The sequence below is a fragment of the Heloderma suspectum genome, chromosome 2 (genome assembly GCF_057233095.1).
Source record: "Heloderma suspectum isolate Gila_16-S chromosome 2, 16-S_ref, whole genome shotgun sequence".
Taxonomy (NCBI): Eukaryota; Metazoa; Chordata; class Lepidosauria; order Squamata; family Helodermatidae; genus Heloderma; species Heloderma suspectum.
In genome coordinates, this window is record NC_139459.1 from 203,091,570 (window position 1) to 203,114,034 (window position 22,465).

Below are 22,465 nucleotides of genomic sequence, written 5' to 3' on the forward strand. Positions count from 1 at the left end.
CATCAAGGGGAAATGGCTCACACTTGTATGCAGGTGTATGTAAATCAATAGAACTTAATGTACTTTACATCCACACATTAAACAGAATTTCTTTATTTTTTCTGGATTGTTCTCAGATTTATATGTACACATATTTTACACTGCACACAGAATTAGTTAGCAGAATTAATCCACGAAAGGCTAAATACTTACCCACCCACGCACCCACCCACATGGATAAAGTGCCTATTACCTTCTTTTGCATGATCTGATTTTTCCAAATGTTTGTCCATTTCAGCTTTTTCTTCATTTAATTCATTTTCTTCCTTAGTTTGGGTTTTCTTCATGGTCTCGGCATCTTCAGATTCTTTTTGGTCCCTCTTGTATGGCTCACGGAAATTTTTTATTCTGTCTTTCAAAGAACCATGCTCTATTTTTACTTTTGCTGGGGTTTTCCTTTTATCCAGTTCACGCTGTTTTTCTGGGATGGCAGCAGCATCATTCTTTGCTGGTAATAAATTATGTATTTATTTATAGGATTTCTATGCCGACTTTCAGTATAACATCCTCAGGGTGGCATACATGTATTAACATTATTCAAACTTTGTTTTTTACGCCTAAACACAGTATTTTACTCAGTTCCACCCTAGAACTCAAATCTAAACACTATAATTAAAATACAAAACTCCAACACCCTTTGTGAGTGCTCAGAACTTAGAATGCTATATGAAGCGATATGTGATTGTATTTGAGCATCCTATTTCTGTTAATCCTGAAATGCTACTTCCTTAAATAGCAGTTGCACTGTCCATTTTTCCAACAGAAACGACATTGACTTAATTCAATGCATGCAACTGTCACAAGCTATTCTTTATTGCTATATGTTTTTTAACCTAAGTAACACCAGGCAGTTCTTTCATCAAAAGCACAATAATTATTTTAACACACTGGATCCAGGTACATTGTTCCAAGAACGGAATGGCTCCTTCCATTTGCGGAAAGGATTCTGATCTAGCTCCAATTTTTCACCATTCCCCCTCCTGCCTGCAGCATCCAGTACCACCTCCCACACTGGACGAGAGGGTCCCTAACCCTCTAGAGCAGATTTTTGGGTAGCCTAAGGGGCTGCTAAGGGAGGGGGAAATCAGTAAAAATTGCCTTCCACCAATGGGAGCATCCAGTTAGTGGAGTTCTGCTCTGTGCAAGTATGGATCCCACCCATTTTTTGGAGGGACCAGAGTGTTTAATGAATTCCCAGATACACGGATTTCTTCTTTTCTTGCTAAATTTAAAGTCAAACAATAAAGATGATAAATGATAAACCACTTCAGAAATTCATATTAAAATGATATTATTTCTGATGGCATATTAGACAAAAATAAATACATGTACACAAATTCAACGTTAGACCAAATTAATTCTAAACACTAGAAAGCACTAAACTATTTGTGAAGGTAAACAGCAAACAAAAAAACTCTTGGTATTTTAAAATAATTACAATATCGTGATTTTCCTTGGTCTTCTAACATGCTTGTTTTAGAAAGATATTAAAATAATAAGATTACAGAACTGTTTGAAAACACATACGATTGAAAAAAGCCTGTTTTTGATGCAGCTAACTGAACTCACAGTAAATTCAATTTCAAAGTAAAGATTTCCAACACTCACCAGGTAGCAATTTTCTGTAACTGACATTAGTATTTCCAGGTAATCTGGGAACAAATCTATGAACATGTGTTTTACTAATCCATATCCATCCACCATATCCTGTTACTCTATATTCTTCTCCTTTTTGTTTCCAAACCTGTTAAACATATTTAAATACATTTACTTAAAACACTTAAATAAAATTTGAGTACTATCTACAAATAAAATATGGCTTTTAAAGAAATGCTGCAAGGAACTACTTCACACTTAGACTATAAGGCACAATTAGGAAGGATTGTGCACACCACTGGTATAATCGCTTCTGCCAAGACCAGTAATGCAACCAGAAAGGGGATGACCCTACGAAGCAGAATGATGAAGACAAGACTAATGGGTGCAGGGCAGATTTATTACCAATCTGGTTTCCAAAAATTTCCAGAGCATTTCAAATATAAACATTCTTCCAAAATATTTTTTGAAATATTTTTTGAAATATTTTGACTGAACTCCCATAGTTGACTCCAGAGTAAATGGACAACAGCTGTGCAACTGCAAGTTCCCTTCAGTCTGCCTAGAATAGGAGCTTTGCAGTGGTGTCAGGCCTTTCGGTGGCGGTTTCAGGAGAGGAGAAAGGAAAAGAGACTCCTCCTTTCTTTCCCACTCAGCTGAGGCCTTCTCCTACAGTGCTTGCTATATAGCTCTGGAACCAGTGCATTTGATAGCTATATAATGGGAATAGGGTATTTGGAAAGACTCCTTTTTTCCCTCCTAAAACATCTCTGTATAATGCAGGGAGATGAGTGTTTTTTTTAACCACGCAGTACAACTGACATGTCAAGATTCCATACATCCTGGAAATGCAGAGGTTCCTTTCAGGCCATTGGGGGGGTGGGGGGATGTTTTTACTTTCAGTTTACAAACTTCTATACTTAGGCATACCTAAGAGGCCCCCAAGGATGTAGAAGCCACTTATTTATTTTTGGTTGGCCCCATTTCACTTCCAATATGATAGGCACTCAGCTACCCAAGTTCACTATTAGAGGAATGATAGCTTTATTTCTCACAGGATGCCACGTCTTTTGGAATTCCAGGTTAAAGGTCACCGGAGACTAATTAAAATGAAGCTGCGTGCAAGTAGAAGTATTTTTCTCTATTTAACAAACCTCTGCTCAACAAGACTAATTGGGGTTAATGGGAAATGGTCAGATTGGAGAAATTACTTTTATTATTATTTAAAATATTTCCTGGCTGCCTTTCAAGGCAGAAGCCCTCCCAAGGCGGCATACAGCAATAAACCACATAAAATTTGCATGATATTAAGAGCGATAAAAACATAATAAAAACAGTAAGAACACAATACAAACAGCAATACAAACAATAAAACCAGCAATAAAACCAACAACAAAAACAGCAATAAGATGAGACTGTTAGGTAATAGACAGATATTAAAACATATTGGGAGCTGGGTTTTAAATGCCACAATTAGGCATTATGGAAAATCTTCACTATTTTCATGTTGCACATCTGTGGAAGTATAAACTGATCCTAAGACACTGACAGCTTTTATGGAATTTAGTAGCATTCTACATCATGACGCCTCACCTGAAAATGAGATGCACTGTTCTTCGTTTACTAGCTCATAATATATATCCCCACCCCCACACCCCGCACTATGCTCAAGTGTATCAGCTGAGGCAACAAACCACATTTAAGCAGGAAAACTGAACTAGTTTTGTACCTACACCTGAAGTGCAACATGGGAGGGGGGGATGGAGAGAGTCATCCTTTGTAGCCTGTGACCCTATTTCTGTAGACACAAAGGAAGCCTGATTGAGCCATCTCTGCCCCACCTGCCTGGAAGCTGGGGTACACCTGAGCTCAAAGCAAGCTATATGGAGGGGACTAAACCTGCCCACTACCAAGAAACCAGGCTAAGTTGCAGTCTGGCTTTACAGTGATCTTTCTCCCGAAGGAACAGCCAACTCAGAGAACCTTGGTGGAGGTAATTCTGCACCACCATTCACTAGGTGCACACAAAGCTCAGTATGAGAGATGTTCAGAATAACCTTATCAAATGATTTACTGGGGGACCATGCACTCTGGGAGAAGTCAAGGGCCTTCACAAGCATGTGTCCTTAATGTTAGTTAAGCTGAAGTTGTCACTATTTTGCGATCTTTGTAAAATTTAATTGTTTCTTTTAGAAATCCCTAATTTGTACTCTGCTTTCAAGTTAGCTGAAACAAGCACTTCAAAGTTGGCCAATTTGCTGTGAAATCAGCTCAGGGTAAGACATATACCTGTTAATATGCAAATCCTCTCAATCTACTGTTAATCAGTGGTTCTGTCTGGGAGAGAAAAGGTGCTGGAGTCTACAAAAAGAGTCCAAGTAATTGAATTACAAAAATCTTCTGAATAATTACTAATCTGTCTGTAATTAAAGGTGAGGAGTCTGGTAAGGACAGCTAAATGCAAGGTGATTTATCTTCATCTGGGGTAACAAGCAGCTTGCTTGGGCCTTCAGTTGGGAGTCAGAAGAGGACAAAGGGGGTACATGGAAAGGAATCAAGAAAAGCTCTATTGTCCACAAGGTTTGTGTCTGCCCTTTTCTATCATAGGACATGTAAAGAAAAAGGGGGGAAAGGATGCATTTATTTCATAGTTCTCCTTCTTCAGATGCTGCAAAAAGAAGTTCTGCAAATTCTGCAAAACATGGCCCCTCCAGGAAATTCCTGACTTATGTGGTGGATAACTTCCTCCTACAGAAAGTAGAGGAAGGAACTAGAGGATCGGCTATCCTTGACTTGATCCTAACCAACAGAGTGGATAAAGTAGCAGTTACAGGAACTCTGGGGGAAAGCGACTATGTTGTACTTGAGTTCTTGGTTCTAAGGGAAGCAAAAGCCGAGTGTAGTCAAACGCGTATCCTGGATTTTAGGAAAGCTGATTTTAATAAACTCAGAACAATGATCAGTAAAGTCCCATGGCAAACGACTCTAACGAGAAAAGGAGTCCAAGATGGGAGGGAGCTTTTAAAAAAGGAAATTCTCAAGGCACAATTACAAACAATTCCAACAAGAAGAAAAGGTGGAAAACAGAAGAAGCCAATGTGGCTTCACAAAAAGCTTAAGGATGACCTGAAAACAAAAAAGGACACATATAGGAAGTGGAAAGAAGGCCAAGTAACAAAGGAAGAGTACAGGCAGGTAGTACAGAATTGCAGGGATGGCGTCAGGAAGGCTGAAGCTGAGAATGAGCTGAGGTTAGCGAAGAATGCTAAAAACAACAAAAAGGCTTTCTTCAGCTACGTGCATAGTAAAAGGCAGAGGAAAGAAATGGTGGTTCAGCTATTAAATAAGGATGGCAAAATGCTAACAGATGACCAAGAAAAGGCAGAGGTGCTCAATTCCTACTTTGGCTCAGTCTTCTCCCAAAAGAGGGTCTATGACCCCCCTGGCAAAGGCAAATACAGGCTGAAGGGGCAGGACTGCAGCTTGAGATCGATAGGCATATGGTCAAGGAATACTTAATTACTTGGAATGAGTTCAAATCTCCAGGGCCAGATGAACTGCATCCTAGAGTAATAAAGGAACTGGCAGAAGAACTCTCAGAACCACTGTCTATTCTCTTTGAGAAATCATGGAGGACGGGTGAAGTGCCAGATGACTGGAGGAGGGCTAATGTGGTCCCTATCTTCAAAAAGGGTAAAAAGGAGGAACCTGGGAACTACAGACCAGTCAGTCTGACATCAATCCCTGGGAAAATTCTGGAGCAGATGATAAAGCAATCCATCTGTAAGCACCTTGAAAACAATGCAGTGATTACTCGAAGCCAACATGGATTTGTCAAGAACAAATCCTGCCAGACAAATCTGATCTCATTTTTTGATCAAGTAACCTCCCTTGTGGACCGTGGGAATGCTGTAGACATCATATACCTCGACTTCAGCAAAGCTTTCAACAAAGTGCCCCATGATATCCTGATGAGCAAACTAGCTCAAAGTGGGCTAGATGAAACAATGATCCGGTGGATCCACAGTTGGCTACAGAATCAGACTCAAAGAGTGCTTATCAATGGGATCTTCTCAAACTGGGGAGAGGTAACGAGCGGGGTAATGCAGGGCTCAGTCCTGGGCCCAGTGCTCTTCAACATTTTATTAATGACTTGGAGGAGGAGGTGCAGGGAATGCTGATCAAATTTGCAGATGACACAAAATTGGGCGGGATAGCTAATACTTTGGAAGACAGAAACAAAATTCAAAGTGATCTGGATAGACTGGAGCGCTGGGCAGAAAACAACAGAATGACATTTAATAGGGAGAAATGCCAAATTCTACACCTAGGAAAAAGAAACCAAATGCACAGTTACAAGATGGGGGATACGTGGCTCAACGACACTACAAGCGAGAAGGATCTTGGAATTGTTGTCGATCACAAGCTAAATATGAGCTAACAATGTGATGTGGCTGCAAAAAAGGCAAATGCTATTTTGGGCTGCATTAATAGAAGCATAGCTTCCAAATCCCGGGAAGTACTAGTTCCCCTCTACTCAGCACTGGTTAGGCCTCATCTGGAGTACTGTGTCCAGTTCTGGGCACCACCCTTTAAGAAGGATGCAGACAAACTGGAGAGGGTTCAGAGGAGGGCAACAAAGATGAACAGGGCACTGGAAACAAAGCCCTATGAGGAGAGACTGAAAGAACTGGGCATGTTTAGCCTTGAGAAGAGAAGACTGAGGGGAGATATGATAGCACTCTTCAAGTACTTGAAAGGTTGTCACAGAGAGGAAGGCCAGCATCTCTTCTCGATCATCCCAGAGTGCAGGACATGGAATCATGGGCTCAAGTGACAGGAAGCCAGATTCCGGCTGAACATCAGGAAAAACTTCCTGGCTGTTAGAGCAATACAACAATGGAACCAATTACCTAGGGAGGTGGTGGGCTCTCCCACACTGGAGGCGTTCAAGACGAGGCTGGACAGCCATCTGTCAGGGATGCTCTGACTTGGATTCCTGCACTGAGCAGGGGGTTGGACTTGATGGCCTTGTAGGCCCCTTCCAACCCTACTATTCAATGATTCTATGATTCTCAGTCTAGATCTCAATTATTCTTTTGGGTGTTAGTAATTCCAGGAGTTAAGTAAAATTATCCTATCAAAAATTCCAATCTGCTTGGCTTTGTGAATTTTTCAGCTACCCATTAAACACCCATCTAATTCCATGCTTATCAAAGTAAAAGGGAGAAAGAAGGCCTTTTGGGGGTGTAGGTTTGCTAAGCCCAGTTAGATTCCCAGGTACTCTATCTCTGCACAAGAGTACACTGGGAGAGAAGACAAGAGGTACATCTACGGGACAATGAGTTTAGAAGGGCTTATCCAGAGATGCCCCTCAGATTTCTAGTAGTGGCTGTGGACAAATGGCAATTGGTTTGGGATTTTTTTAGTCAGGGAGAGGAAATGATCTTCATTGTGGTGGAGTAACGCGGGATCTTGATCTGACTGAGATTTCCCTTACAGGTGAAACTGGGTTATATAAACCTATCCTACCATGTCCAGTATCAAAGATGTCAGGTAAAAAATTGATTCCCATCAGCTGAGCAAGATGAAAATCCATGATGGAATGGTATCCAGTTACAGCAACAGCCCAAGACTCAAGTAAGATTAAAGTTCTCTCTTTTCATCTATCCTACTATTGTACTTTTTAAAAAATATGTTTATAAAAATGCAGCCTTTGAAATTCAATCAAGGAGCAGCAGCAATCTGCAAAACAGATTCAGTTTTCTTTAAAAAAGAAGACTGCTAAGCAAAAACAGTACCTGGTGTTTGATAGGAAATGTATATTTCACCCAAGTTGCTTGTTGCATGGTTTCTTCTTCTTCTTGTTTTCTCTCCTTTTTTTTCACCTTCTCCTTTTCTTCTCTTTCAATAGCTGTCATTCTGCGTAACCTAATCAGAAGGTTATATAATGGAACAAGTTATTTCATCTGCCCAGCTATACTACAGATACACAAACAAGACCATTTAAAGTACGAGGTTCTCCTAGCATTTTCAAAGAACTCTGCCATCGCTTGGTTGAACCGAAAAGGGCCTAACCTCCATAAAAGGTTGCAAACAAACACAGTGCCAGTAAACAGGGCTAGTACATTTTCAGTGTGCCCACCTGAGTTTTTATAATAGCCAGTTAAAATCCTAAATATTTATGCATATTTTAGCTTTTATACACACTCAGACAACTTACCTGGTATGTCCCAAGGACTCCCTCCAGATTGGTAGCATGACAACTGGTTTAATTGCACATTCTAATATCGCCAAAGCCAATGCAAATTCTCTAGGTTTGCTACACATCTGAACAGCCTTGATCCAATTAGACCTACATTTAGCAAAAATATAAGAAGTTTTAAGTTTGTTGTGTACAGTAAGCTATCTCCACTGACTGCAGAATATACTGAATCATTAGTGATGAAAATAGCCAAAGCAGCACTAAAGTGACGGCATCAAGTTTAAAATAAAATGCCATATTTCTTCATTTAAATCCCTCCTCAAAATCCACCATTTCCACAAAGCCTTCGGCACAACACCCTAGTTCCATGCCCTCCTGCAACTCAGCCTCTAACTAAGCCTAAGAACATACAACAGAACTGACTACAAACTTCTTCCCTGTTTACCTCTGCTTCCCTTTCCCCTGCATTGAATTTTTAATTGTTAGCGCCTTGCGACAGGAACCTGTCCTCCTATATGCTAAACACCATGCACATGGATGGTGCTACATAAATAAATTATGAAAACCACAGATGCCTTCACCTGTGTGAAGCCCAGTTGGGGTGAAGGAATGAGGATGGGATGTTGTTCTCTAGCTGGATGATCGTTAGCCTCAGAGTGGATATCGTAAGAACCTTCGAGCCATGGACAGAACCGTTCCATTTGAACTCTCCAGCAGGACTGAGACAAAACTTGTGAGAAAGGTGTCGCCTCTTGTCATGGTCTTCCCGATGCTGATGTTTGTTCAATGCGAATGAATTGGTTGCATACTGATTATGGTAGACACGGTACTTTCCTTCTTGACCTAGCTTGAAGTAATTGCTGATGTTTCCTTTCATCACTATTTCTTTCTTGGTGTTTAATCGAGAGATTTCCCCTTGGGAATTAACCACAAGGACCTTATTGAAGTCAAAACAAAACATACACACATTTATTAAATGTTATATGGTTCAGACTTAGTTTTTAGTATTTTAATCAAGACCTGAAGCCCTGCTTCCTTTAGGAACTGTAATACCAAGAATTATCAACTATATCTATTAAACTGTAAAGGCATGCATCTGACAAACTGGGCTCTGCCTGTAAAACAGATGCCATAATAAAAGTGTTAAGACTTCAAGGTGCCACAAGATTCTGTTCCTTTTGCTATAGAAAAAGAGCCTTTTTGTACACTCAGTTCCAAATGCCAAAGCAACCTAAGTAGAGTCATGATTATTGACATCAACACCAATATTTTTGCATTTTGCAGCACAAAACCAATTCTAGTGCACTTTTCGATGGTCTTAGGCTGCATTCCTATACCCACTTCCTAAAAACATAAGAGGCCCGCTGGATCAGACCAAAGCCCTATCTAGTCCAGCATTCTGTTCACACAGTGGCCAACCAGCTGTCAAGGGCTCCTTGGAGGCCTCTCTCAGTCTAATTCAGTAGCCAAGTCCAGACAGAGACAAAGGGATTATTTTCAAAGCTTTATTCCTCTTTTACAACTTAACAACTCTACTGTTAGCAACTAGATATGAGCAGCAGAGTACCTATGCCCTAAGTTGGAACAGTTGGTCCCCGTTTGAAGGAGAATCACTGGCAGACCCTGAACTTATGGGCTAGGGAGAGTCCCTCCCCTTTTCCCTTGGATCCTCTGGGTGCAACCATTGTTTGCGCGCCAACCGGGCACTATGCCTCCTTTCCGCGCCCTCCATTTGGCACCACTCCCTGCGTCGCACATCCAGCAAGTCTGCTTCCTGCGCTCTCTCACTCCCGGGACTGTTATCTATGCTAGGAATGGCGGTGGGAAGAATCTCTGCCAGCTGTTGCCCCTGGGAAGGATGAGTGCGCTCCTCTCACAGGAGCGGCTGCTCTTCCTCAGAATCAGAACTACTCTGGGATTCTATGGGCTTAGTGTCCACCCTGACACCAGCTGCTTATGGGAAACCCACAAGTAGGACATGACTAGGCAATAACACCCTTGTTCCGCAGCAAGTGGTGTACATAGACATATTGCCTCTGATACTGGAGACAATATAGAACCATCATGACTAGTAACCATTGATAGCCTTATCCTAGGAGTAAGTGCCACTGAACTCAACGAGCCTTACTTCTGAGCAGACATATATAGGATTGCACTGTTAGTCTCTAGTCTCCCAGTAAAACCACTGGTAATAATCTTCATTTGGCATTCCTAGAGCAAGAGTGCTTCTAAGGGCATAATCCTATGCACATTTAGACAGAAAAAGGGCCTACAACTCCCAGCATGCCACAGCTACCATGGCTGGCTAGAGAATGATGGCAGTTGTAGGACTTTTTTCTGTCTAAATGTGCATAGGATTGCGCCCTAAAGTAATTATTTTCAAAATGAACACAAACCTCTTTGCCTTCTTTAAATAACTTATTTGCTTCATGTGCCGCAGCAGCAACCTGCTGACTTTTCAGCTGGCTGAGTTTGCTATCCGGATTGCGTAACCTGGTGACCATTCGTGTTGAACCCGGGGTGCCTCTTCCAGTGTTTGGAGATTCACTTCTTTCACCATTAGATTTATCCTCTGTCAAAAAAACACACCCATTTAAACAGGTGATATACAGAAAGGCAAGTTAATACAGATATTTGTGAAAACATAGAAACTGTGCAATTTAAAAATAAAGACTAGCAATCCAGCATTCCCTAGTGACAGACTGCTTTATTTTTACCTAGCTCCTCTGAGCTCTGGGATCCTCCTTCAGTATTTCCCACTTCATCAGAAGTCTTCATAGATTCATTCTGCATAGAATTTATTTCATTGCTACTGCTATTTTCTGGATCAGACAACAGTGCTTCAGCAGATGAACCAATGTCCAGGCTAGGAATTGTCTTAGTTGTTCCATCTGCAAAAGATAACTATTTTAGGTACTCAGCATAACCTCAAAAACAGTGTAAAATGAAAAATAAAAATCCTGACGTCAGAAGGTGCTGAGATGTCAATATGAGAAGTTAAGTTCAGATGCAATGAGGAAATGGCACTGCAAATAAGTAGCATGTGTAACACACATTGTAAATGGTTTCAGTTGATAATCCTTTACAAAACTATTATTATCCTCTAAATTACAGAGGCATTTATACAGTGCCCTCTGTACCTGAGACATCTTTGAGGGCCTCCAATGCCAAATTGTTGTCTGCCTCGTTATCATCAAGGATTTCCGACTCACACCCTACTGTGTTCTTCCCTTCAGAAGTATTAGTCTCTTCTGAAGAAGGATTTGTGATGGTGCCTCCAACAGGTGATGTCACAGAGTTACTTTTATCCCCAGCGTCTGTTGGCTCTACAGTAAAATGCACAACAAAGCTTTATAGATATTTTTAAAAATGGCTTACAAAAATGGCTAAATGCACCCATACTGAAATTAAGTTAGTGAAAACTGCATGCACTATGTCCATTCTGTAGCATCAGTGGGGAATGACAACCTGATTCTACAGTGAGAAAATGTCTGTATAAATCAGAAAAAAATGGACAGATTTTTTAAATACTTTAAATAATCTACTGGAGTGAACACTACTGCAACTAATATATTAACTTAGCAATTTTATCATCTTTACCATCCTTTCTTCCTTTTTCAGAACTTTCCTCTGGTGGCATTTCTTTATTTACATCCAGCTGCTGATTTGAAAGTTCTTCTTTGCCATTATCACTATCTGTGCTGTCTTTATTTTCAATACTGGCTTTGTCCGTTTCATCAGCTACTGAGCTTTTATCCTCCAATATTTCCCCCTTTCTGGCTCTGACTGCTTCCAGAATTTCATCTAAAGCAAAATCAAATGTATGAAAAACATCAAGGTCAACTTTTAAAAATTGAATAGGGCCCTCGAAGGACCATATGGCAAGAACTGTGGGTGAGCAGAGCTTCTGGCCCTCTCCCCTTCTAGAAGCACCCCGTCTACCATCATCAAATCCATGTAATAAAGTGAACTGAGTACATGGGCCAGAGTACAGCTGAGATTCATGATGTACTGTTTGTGCATGTAACATTTTTACATGCACAAACATCTATTTTTAAGGGGTGTATTTAACAGTCAATATACACATTCCTCCAAGAAACATTAGGGAATGTGTATGACAACATAAACAGGGGATTTTGTACACTGCTTACTCAGTATGGATTGCCTACAAGTTATGTCAGAGAATGTGCATAAGTAGCTAGCGACTGTGCAGATAAATCTGAGCCCTTGATAGCATGCAGAATTCTACATGAGTGTGCCTCCTCAATACTAATCTGGTTCCAAACAAGGCAAGACTGAAAATAAGGCTGAGCTGTGGGATTATAGAAAACACAACTAAGAGTTCTCCCAAGCAGGATGATTAGCAATCTCACCTACTCCTGCCCTAAGTTTATTTAGCAATTGCAATGTTTGCAAGGATCCAGGGCTAGATGTAAACCCTGGTGCCATCAAGAAATCAGTTTGGTTGGACAGAAGCAGAGATAGGAGAAGAAGGTGATGCTCCTCCAAAATCCACCATAGCCAGGTCTCTCCAAAGGTAAAGGGGTGGTGATTGCAAAGTAGGGGCCAGATAGTCTTACCCCCTCCTGCCCTCAGTTTATGTCTCCAGCTGGTGCAGTGTTTGAGGCTCCAGGACTAGATGTAGCCAGTACTCTGGCTGTCTGCAAAGAAACACATACCAACTAAGGCTGAACTCTGGGCTCTTACACAGCCAAAAGGGATGATTATTAGAGCATACAGGGCAGCTGATCTTACCCAGTCTGATCCTCTTACACTGAAATATTCTTTGTTTTATAAAACAATGGATGTTGTAAATGTCACTAAATGTAAATGTCATGAGAAATTAAGCAAACTTATAGTGGACAAATACCACACCAATAACTTTATTTCAAAAGCACAACAGAGCAAACTACATCTAGAGGATGAAAGAAGCCAAGTCCAAAGAAGAACCCTATAGACTATAGGCACCTGAAAAAGTAATCATACATTGTTTACAGGAGAAGAGCTAAAACATACTATCTCCAGCACCATTTGTGGGTACAGACATGCTCTACTTTGTCTGTAAATACACTTCTGGTATTTGACCCAACATGGGGATACATTCTAGTATTGGCCATGGTAGAAAACCAGCATGACAAAATATTATTTTCAGCATTTTTATTCCTCCTGTCTATTAAAAAAAAAAAATGACTATCACTGCTGAAATTGGTGTACCATGCCACCAAAAGGCCTCAGCTCCCAAAAAACATCTGGTAGTGCCAATGATCTTTTCAGAATGAATTCACTTAGTCAGATTGAATTCTTGGATAAGTTTATTCTTGTGTATCAGGATCATGTAACCAAGTCTGCAGTGTCTTGCAGAGTGGCAATGAGCATACATTTGCCAACAAAGCGGTCGAAGAAGTAATGGCAGTATAGAATGACTTGAAAATAGTTCATGGCAAAACCTGCCACAGTCCAAGTCAAGACTCTGTTGAGAGGGCAAATCAAGGCATTTAGCTACAATCCAACTAAAAAAAATTGTCAGATGGGTTGAAATTTTGCAGTTCATGAAGAACTGCTCACCCTTGGGGAATCAAACAAAGCCCATATGAGGCTATGTCTGGGAAGAGGCCAAAATAGGTTTGAGATCATCAAACCCCCATAGGCTCTTGGTAAGACTGAAGTGGAAAATGATCTAGGAGTGGTCAGAAAGAGTAACCTAGTGAAACAGAACATGACACACATGTGAAAAAATACCAAAGAAGGCAAAAAGGAAATTGTACCTATGATCATGAATGAAGCAAAATGCTGCTCGTTAAAGGAATGTAGAAATGCCTATAGCACTTGAGAGTGCAACTAGTCAAGCATGCTATTTTTAGTGAACCTGGTACAGAAAAAAGGTATGGCAGAAGAGTCACATGTAGCCTGTACATTAAAAAGAGGAAAATTACCCAAATTATTGTGCTTGGAAAGTCAAGCAAAAAAAAAAAAAAGTTAATATAAGAATCTACATTTCTTCTGAGTAACATCAGTGATACTGTAAGGCTTTATGTATCAGCTGTTAGTTGGGGCAGAAGTGATGTGATCATGTCTGTTGATGATGAACAATGCTAACTAGGTATCACTTGGAAAACCGAAAAAGCTTTTTGCTCAGCACCAGTTTTCAATTGGTTCTGAAAAATATGTTAGAACTAAAAGTGTAGTTCCACACAGGTAAGGTTTGAGGGAAACAGCAAAGCTGTCATCATCCTAATTGCCTAGGGGTATCAGCTATGCTTTGTAAAGCAAAGTGTTCCACAAATGAATATGAGCACACTGTGACACTTAAAATTTCCCAATAGCCAGTCCTATTTTAACACATAATGGCAACACATCACAAAGAAGTTGAAGATTGCACTGAAAGGGATTGCATTTTAGTGTTTACTAACATACACATTTATTTTGCTCTCAGTCATGCAATTTCAGGGATAAGTGCGAACGTTTGAATTACACCACGTCACTGAAGTGTTAAAAGTTTTCATATTGTTTCTTAAAGATAAGTGATCTTCATTTCGAACTGTATTAACTCCAGTAGGCAGCCTAGAAAGTGAAGATCATATGTAAAGCAAACATTGTAGTGCTCTGGATTGTATCTAATTTGCCCCTCCCACTGACAATATGCCCCCCACCCAAGTGCCCTCAAAATCTGCTTCAGAGGGTTATGGGATCCTACTGAACAGATCTGGGGACTGCAAGGGGGGGCGAAGAGGAGAACAAAGTCCCATAGTGTGAGTAGAAGTCTGCTCGCACAACACTGGATTTCACATTTCATTAGGATACATGTCTTGCTAATTAAATCTTAAAATGAAAAATGTTCATAACTACTAACTGAATTACAGTACATATTACTTTGCTCAGTGGTATCTTTTATGAGCATAAGCAGGAAAAATTATTTCAAGTTGATAGATATTACATTCCAAAAGTGAAAATGATAGCTTAGGACATGTTTTCTGAGAACTAACAACTGAAAAATCTAGTGTGTGTGTTACTATGTTAGATAGCATGTTTTAAGAGTGTAAGCTATAAAGGCTATAACCATGGATTAAAAAAAAAACACTGCATAAGCAGAAAACATTTCTGCTTGTGTGGGTGGAAATGCACACTTTTCTTCCATTTGCATCTCCTGCACCCCAGAGTGGTCACCCTGGAAACTTCCTAACTCACTGGGTGTGGGGGGTTGTGTAAACAGCTGGGGAAAATAAGCAACTCTCTAAACACACACACACACACACACACACACACACAGTGAGTAGATGTGCCTTGGACCTTTGGGTCCAAGCCATATTTTTTTGCCTTTTCTGTTTTGAAATGGAAGTGATTCTGACTTGTCAAAAATATACTCATATTGACAGAACAACGTGTGAAATCTTGAGATAAACTTGAATTGTCGGCATAGGCAACGTGCATAGTCTCAAGTGATGTCAATGTACAAGATTTCCAGCTTATGCTACCAGATATGCAGGTTATCCAATGCCTCTTGGAGATTACACATATTGACGCAAAAATGTACATATTGACCAGGCAACGTATAAAACGTTGTCAAGAAATGAAAACTCTCAGATTATGCATATTGACTGAACATGCACAGTTCCCTTTTCAGGACACTAATATCTGCACAGTCCCATGATATTCAGTTTTTATGCACATTCCCCATTTACATTAACTCAAAATAATTCAAAAGTTACTGGGTCCTTACAATACAAAAGAAAAAACATTACACACATTGGCTGCATTTAGATAATCAAATCCTGGCTTAAGAAAACCGGATATGCCAGAGTTCTGTATACCCACAGGCAGCCCTCTGCTGCCGTTCTGCTCCTCCCTTCACATGAGTGGGGAAACAAGCCAGAAAGCCACAGTTAACCATAGCTTCCTGTTACATCCAATCTGGGAAAAGAAGTTAGTAGCTTTCAAACAAGCCAGGATATGAAGTTTAAAGTCGACTTCTGAATCCTGGCTTGTTTGGAAGCCATTAACCATACTTCCCAGTTTCTACATAATGGGAAGCTATGATGAACTGAGGTTTCCTGGCTTCCTTGTTGCATGCATGAAGAGCAAGGCAAAGTGACAGCAAAGGTGCTACCTGCCTCACATGAACACAGCTTTTAGCTTGGATAGATATTTGAGCTAAGCAGCAAAGAGAGCTGCAAGTAACTCCATTCTTGACTATTTCAGTTGCTTAATTTCCATTTTTTAGAGATCATGAAAAGCAAGCCCAGAATCATGTGTGAATTAGTTTTAAGTATGACACTGACCAAGAGCTGCTACTGCTATTCTAGTTGACTTAGTGTAGTGCAAGTCTACTTACTATTTGAAAGACTGATTACATAGCATTTGAACTTGGCATTACACTGCAATTATGGATCATTAAAAGATTCTGAAAGTTAATATGGCAATTCTAGTGTTTGTTTACCCATAAACATTAAAATGAATTCGTACAGAGGTTAGTACTTTTCTTGGAACAGCAACAGGAAGAGCTCTGGAAGGTTATCCCTCAAATAATCTATAAGGGCTAAAAGGCTTAATGGAACCTTTTCAAATATACCTAAAGAATTTATGCATTCTAGTGTCATTAGAAGTTGCTCTCAGAGAACTGTCACTTTAGTATGAATCCAACAGAACTTGGCCTTCCTAATTCTAACATGCCTTTTCTCTCACAAACCTTTCTTCACTGGAATATAAGTCGATGAGATCAGAATTCAAAATACATTTACTAATGCATCATGTGTTATAAGCAATTCAGGACTAGTTAACTAGATTCTTACCATTTGCTGCAGCAAGAAAAGCTTTGTTGCTACCCCGTGCTTTATTAGTAAGGTCTTCTGTTATATCCATATGCCGATGAATTTCTTCACGCATTTCTTCTAGAGTTTTGCAGATATCAGCTTCCCAGTAATCTTTGTCAAGGCATTCAATTAATTCTGCCAGCTGGACTTTTGTGCTATAGTACCAGATTTTCTTATCTTTCTCACACTCCGAATCTTCCTCTCTGCAACAGTATTAGAATTTTTTATGAGACAAGATGAGGATAAAAGATATACAGCTATGGTATTTGGGGGAAATAGGAATAACTAAAAATATCCAAGGTTCCAAGACCAATTTTTGTTTTTTTATTTATCTCACCTTAGCTATTACCAAACTCTAAAAAGTGTCATTATGATGAACAGTTGCAAAAATGAATTCTAAAACTGCTTCCACATGTGATTTGTATAACAATGACCTGCTACCTTAAGAATTGTATTACCAAAATATGCAAACCCTTTCCCATACTCAAATTGTGTTTTCCTAAATCGGACTGTACATTCCGATATAATATTATTGCATTCTTATACAAAAGGGATTTCAGTGAAGATGTTCCCAAAATCATTATGCATGGAATTATTTGAGGACTGATGGGTAACACATAGCACCTCTACTCAGATGTGATGTTCTGCTGCTTCTCACCAAGCATATCTAAGAACATTATCTAGAAAATTAAGTTTTCCTCACTATAAAGTCCTCTGCAACAAACTAACCTGGTTCAATTATTGATGGACAGAACTATACTTAGAATCCGACATTTTATATACAGAATATATTCCAAGACTCAGAATTAAGTTTTGCACAAATCACCAGATTCATTAAATTGGACCAGGGGTGGGGGATGTACACAGTTCAGGCACATGTATTATTACATCAGGAGTCTACAGATTTTGGCCAATCCGTTAGCCAGAAGAAATTTGCTGTCGCTGAACCTGTCCCTTCCCTCACTTGGGGAAAGACAGTGTCTTGCCTCTGATGCCATGCTGTGCAGGGATTGGGCTTAGCACCTCTGCAGACACACCCCAAAAAGACATAGGAACCAACTTTGAGCCGGAAGGGAAGAGAGTGGGGGAAGGTGTTTTCGAGGTGCCAAGGTTGCGGGAGCAGATCGGTAAGAATAACTGTAACGTAGAGAAGGATGCCCAGCTGCAGCCTAGTCATCTGGGGCACGGCCCGCCAGGGCCCTTTGAACACGTGGGAATGCAGGATTCTAATGAAAAGGAGGGGCTGGGAGTAAGGCACCCAAGAGTGAGATGTCAGCTGAGAAGGGGGGAGCAATGTAGGGTCCCGAGGCGTTCCAAGTGGCTTGCAGCCAGGAGGCGACCCCCTAGAAAGCCCCACCTTGAAGGCTGGACTTTGTAGCTCACTCCGGTTGTGAAGGGATGCTCAGAGCAGCCTGTGGGAGTTTCATCACAACTCTCTTCCACAGTGCTGTATCCCGGGATACTTAGCTATAGCTTATGCAGTTCTGTATTATGTAAAACCGGCTAGTGAAGTCCGTTCAGAATTGCTGAATGTAGATTACATCTATAGCCTGAATCAATGCTCATCTGTCTGTTCAGCACTACATTATAAAGGTGTTCACATAATAAAGGTGTTTAACTAGAAATACGATTAAGCCAACTTAACATGCTGAGTTCTGGAGGCACTCTAAAGCGGTGAGAGACGATGGGCCAGTTTGCACAGTCAAACAGCCCGCTGCGGTGGGCATTGTCATATGTGGGTGGCCATTTTGAATATTCAACATCCGGCCACTGCTTGCTGTGTCGTGTGAACCCAGAGACTGTGGGTTATGCAAGGGTTAAACAACCCTCGCATAACCCACGGCCCCCAGGTTCAACACAACACAACAAGCTGCGATGGGGTGCTGAATTTCCAAATCCCACCCGGCATGCGCCACAACTCAGTGGTTTATGCCATGGTGGGCTGTTTTGACCATGCAAACCAGGTTACTCTCTCACTTTGGACTGGAGAAGGCACCACTGTGAGAGTTACAAAGATATGGTCTGAAAAACGAATGCTCCAGAGCTTTAACAGATCTGTACAATTCATTGAGGGAATAATTCATTTTTAAAACTACTACTATTATACAACATTTGCTTCTGTTTATAAACACAAAAGAATACATAATGGAAGAACAAAAGCAGAAGATTGTAAGAAGAGGCCCTTAAGGTGGGCAAAGGGGGAGGGACAAGAGAAATGGGGGAGGCCAGGGAAAACATCTCCTGTCTAAGGCTCATAGAAAGTCTCAATATCTCCATTATGTTGCCTTCTATTCAAGTTGCAAGCAGTATTAAGGTTCATGGATAAAGGATAAATCTTCATACTTTGTCAAAATGGATAGTAAATGTCCAGCTTATTAAAACTTCAAATGTGGAGACACATTTGTTTTTCCATGGATGTAGCAAGAATTAACCGTGAGGAATATCTTAATGCAACATCTCCTGTGTTCTGCTACTATGCTTTAGGTACAGATCCCAGTATCACATGCAACTGTTTCAACACTAATGAGGTATCCAAAATTGTATTTAGGTTTTTGCACACCTTAGCTCATAGGATTTGTATTACAGCAAATAACCAAGTCATATGAATTAAAATACCTACTTCTCTACTATAGTTCCCAGCATGTAGGTGTTTGTATGTCCTTCTGATGCAGCCTGTATGGCGTCTAGGAACTCAATGGTGAATCAGTGGTAAAGCACATGCTTTCCATGCAGAAGGTCCCAGGTTCAATCCCCAGCTAAAAATATTTAGCAGCAAGTTGGGATGGGAAAAGCTTCTGTCTGAGACCCTGGAGAGCCATTGCCAGTCAGACCAGACCAGGGGTAGGCAATATAGTGCCCCCAGACACCAATGTGCTCCCAGACACCTTTCATGGTGCCTGTCACAGTGCCCTACCCCTTCCACTCATTTTTTAAAAATATGTTAACACATTTTTCTTACCGACAGCTGGGATTAATTCTAAGCAAAGTGAGAGTCTCCAGCTACTGCCATTTTAATTTCCCATAAATGCCTCTTGGCTGTGTGATGGGGCTCAGAGATATTCTTAGGAAATGAAGATAATGAATGGCTGCAGACCAGTGCTTTCCTCTGAAGCATACCCAGCCATCAAGAAAAAGAAGGGGAAAAGACTACCGGTTGGAACCAATGTCGCCCTGGCAGCATCCCATGGGCTCTCCGTGGGAGCTTTCTCAACCAGCTTTTTAAAAGGTTGAAAAACCTTTTCATCTCCCCCCTGGAATTAAAGGGGGGGGGCAAGGCTGCATCTGGATAACATCTCAGAGAAAAGTACTTCCCACGAGATAGTGGGGGGACTGGATTCCAGGATTATCTCCCCAGAGCTTTTCCAACGCAAGAAGCTGTTCTGAAACTCCTATTTATTAGGAGAAAACAGGGCTGACGTGTTCCATTGTAATATATGCTTTAAGAATTATTAACAACTCCTGAGGGATGATTTAAAAATATTAACAATATTTGAGAACATCTGAGGACCTGCAAGATCTGTTTGAAGAGAAACATGGCTACACCGAGGAGAAGAAAGGGGCTGGCATCACCGCCAACTCCCCCCGTACCTCCTGTGTCAAAAGTTTCGAAAATAGAAGATATAGGGGAATTATTTACTCAGATAAAGACTTTATCTTCACAATTTCCGGAGCAAGCCAAAAGGTTGGATTTAATCCAAAATTCCATCACCACCTTGCAAGGAGCTGTGGATCTAATTAACGCGTCTTGGTAAAAAATGGAGACGAAAATTAAAGAGCTAGAAGACCAAGTGGCAGGGAATGAAACTACGACATAAGTTTGTTTTTAAAATGTCTCTGACAGAATTTCCCAACTGGAGGCCTTCACACGCAGATCCAACATATGTATTATTAGGATTAAAAATCTGTCTAATGATGTACAATTGCATATTTTTGTGGATAAACTTTTGCATGAGATACTCCCTGTCCCATCTGATTATTTACTTGATATTGAGCAGGCATTTCGTGTGCCAAATGCTAAAGGGACTGACTATACGATCACAGTCCAATTTGCAAAAGTGTCCACAAATAATTATATCCTGCGTTTGGCAAGAGAGGGTGGAAGCCTTCCTGGAAACAAGATAAAGTTACGTTATTTCCAGATTATATCAAAGAGATGGCGAATAAAAGAAGGCCATCAAAGCAAAAAATGTGGCAAAACAAATGAACTTACAATATTACTTAAAATAACCTGCTACACTTTGCATTGTGTCTGAAGGTCAGATGAAGAAGTTTCTAAATCATGAAATGGCGGAGGCATGGCTGAACATAAAAATGCATGAGATTTCTGTTACAACCCCATGAACTGGAATCTTGAGCAAGCTCTGTTAACTGTTTATGTTTAGTCTACATGATCCAGGCTGGGTCAGAAGATAAATGATTATACATATATTAGTTTATTCTCTTTCATCTTTCTTCTTTTCGTGCTTTTCTTTTTTATTTCTTTATTCCAAAATAGATATGATGTGCTGTATTTAAATATATTGTTTGAGGGTGTACTGTGCACATGCATTTATATATCTAGTATAAAATATATTGCTAATTGTTGAAGGTTTAAGTTTTATTATTATATAACACTGTATTTCTTAATTATTATTTTTAATTATTATTATTATTACTATTATTAATGTAGGCTACTGGGAATGAACTGTAGGCCTGTGTCTTTGATGTAAGATTGATGATATGATATTGAAATGTAAGGTTGTTTATTAAACTATAAGGTTATTAATGTTACAGATATAGTTTTTAAAATAGAATGGCATCAGAGGCCGGGGGGGGTATTGGAGTTTAAACTTAATCCTTTAAAGGGAAGGGGGAGGGGAAGGGAAAGAAATTTATTTTCTTTTTCTTTACTTCTTTTCCTCTTTTCTTTTTCTTTTCCTTTTTTTTCTTTTTGTTACTGTTGTGTCCTCATAAGAATATTGTATTGCTGGGAAATGGTAGCATTGATCAGGTTGTTGGTATTCTTGGTGGGGATGTACGAAAGTCACTTACCTTTTCGAAGGGTGACATTCGCGGTGGTGGGGGAGGTGCTCCGTCCCTCCCCCCGAAATTCTCTCCGGCCGGCTCCGCTCTGCAGAGATTCCGCAGAGCCGCCGGCCGGGGCCGCCCGCAGCCGGACATCCAGCCGCTGGGCAGCTTGCAGGGACGCAAATGGCGGCAGCCGTAGCCGCCGCCATTTGTGTCCCTGTATTTTGCTGTGATAGGCTACGTAAATATTTATGTAGCCTATCACGGCAAAAACAAAAACAGCGAACGCAAATGGCGGTTACGGCAGCTGCCATTTGCAATCCCCCCCCCTTTTTTTTGCCATGATAGGCTACGTAAATATTTACGTAGCCTATTACGGCAAAAAAAAAAAAAAAAGGGAACGCAAATGGCAGCCAATACACCATTTGCGCCCCTCACTTTTGTCGTAATAGGCTACGTAAATATTTACATAGCCTATCATACGGCCAAAAAAAAGGGAAGGCAAATGGCGGCCGCCATAGCCGCCACCATTTGCGTTCCCTTAGTTTTGCCGTGATAGGCTACGTAAGTATTTCACGGCTATCCGTTCCTGCGTTAGCCATGATAGGCTACGTAACTATTTACGTAGCCTATCACAGCTATATGGAAGAAGCGAATGGCAGTTCGCAATGCAGCGCGGACGGCAGCAGGTAGGTGCTCCGTTCCAGGCCCATTTCATGGGGCGGGGGGCTTCATTCCGCCACGGATTTCGGGGGGCCGAATGCACTGGCATTCAGCCTCACCGAGATCCGTGGTGGAATTCTCTGACATC

General features: G+C 40.7%; 1 protein-coding gene across 13 annotated transcripts in view; it reads right to left on the reverse strand.

Annotated features, from left to right (window-relative positions):
* The window catches only part of BPTF (bromodomain PHD finger transcription factor), a 94,454-nt gene that overhangs the window by 43,370 nt on the left and 28,619 nt on the right, over nt 1–22,465 (reverse strand). For 12 of the 13 annotated variants that reach the window (XM_084837450.1, XM_084837451.1, XM_084837443.1 and 9 more), the window contains exons 3-12: nt 16,627–16,850; nt 11,441–11,644; nt 10,981–11,166; nt 10,558–10,731; nt 10,237–10,412; nt 8,422–8,777; nt 7,859–7,990; nt 7,437–7,566; nt 1,648–1,783; nt 233–487 (exon numbers count right to left, since the gene is read on the reverse strand). In XM_084837450.1, the coding sequence (XP_084693576.1) occupies nt 233–487; nt 1,648–1,783; nt 7,437–7,566; nt 7,859–7,990; nt 8,422–8,777; nt 10,237–10,412; nt 10,558–10,731; nt 10,981–11,166; nt 11,441–11,644; nt 16,627–16,850 (1,973 nt within the window). The remainder of the gene's footprint in view (nt 1–232; nt 488–1,647; nt 1,784–7,436; nt 7,567–7,858; nt 7,991–8,421; nt 8,778–10,236; nt 10,413–10,557; nt 10,732–10,980; nt 11,167–11,440; nt 11,645–16,626; nt 16,851–22,465) is intronic. The other variant, XM_084837448.1, reaches the window with a different exon arrangement.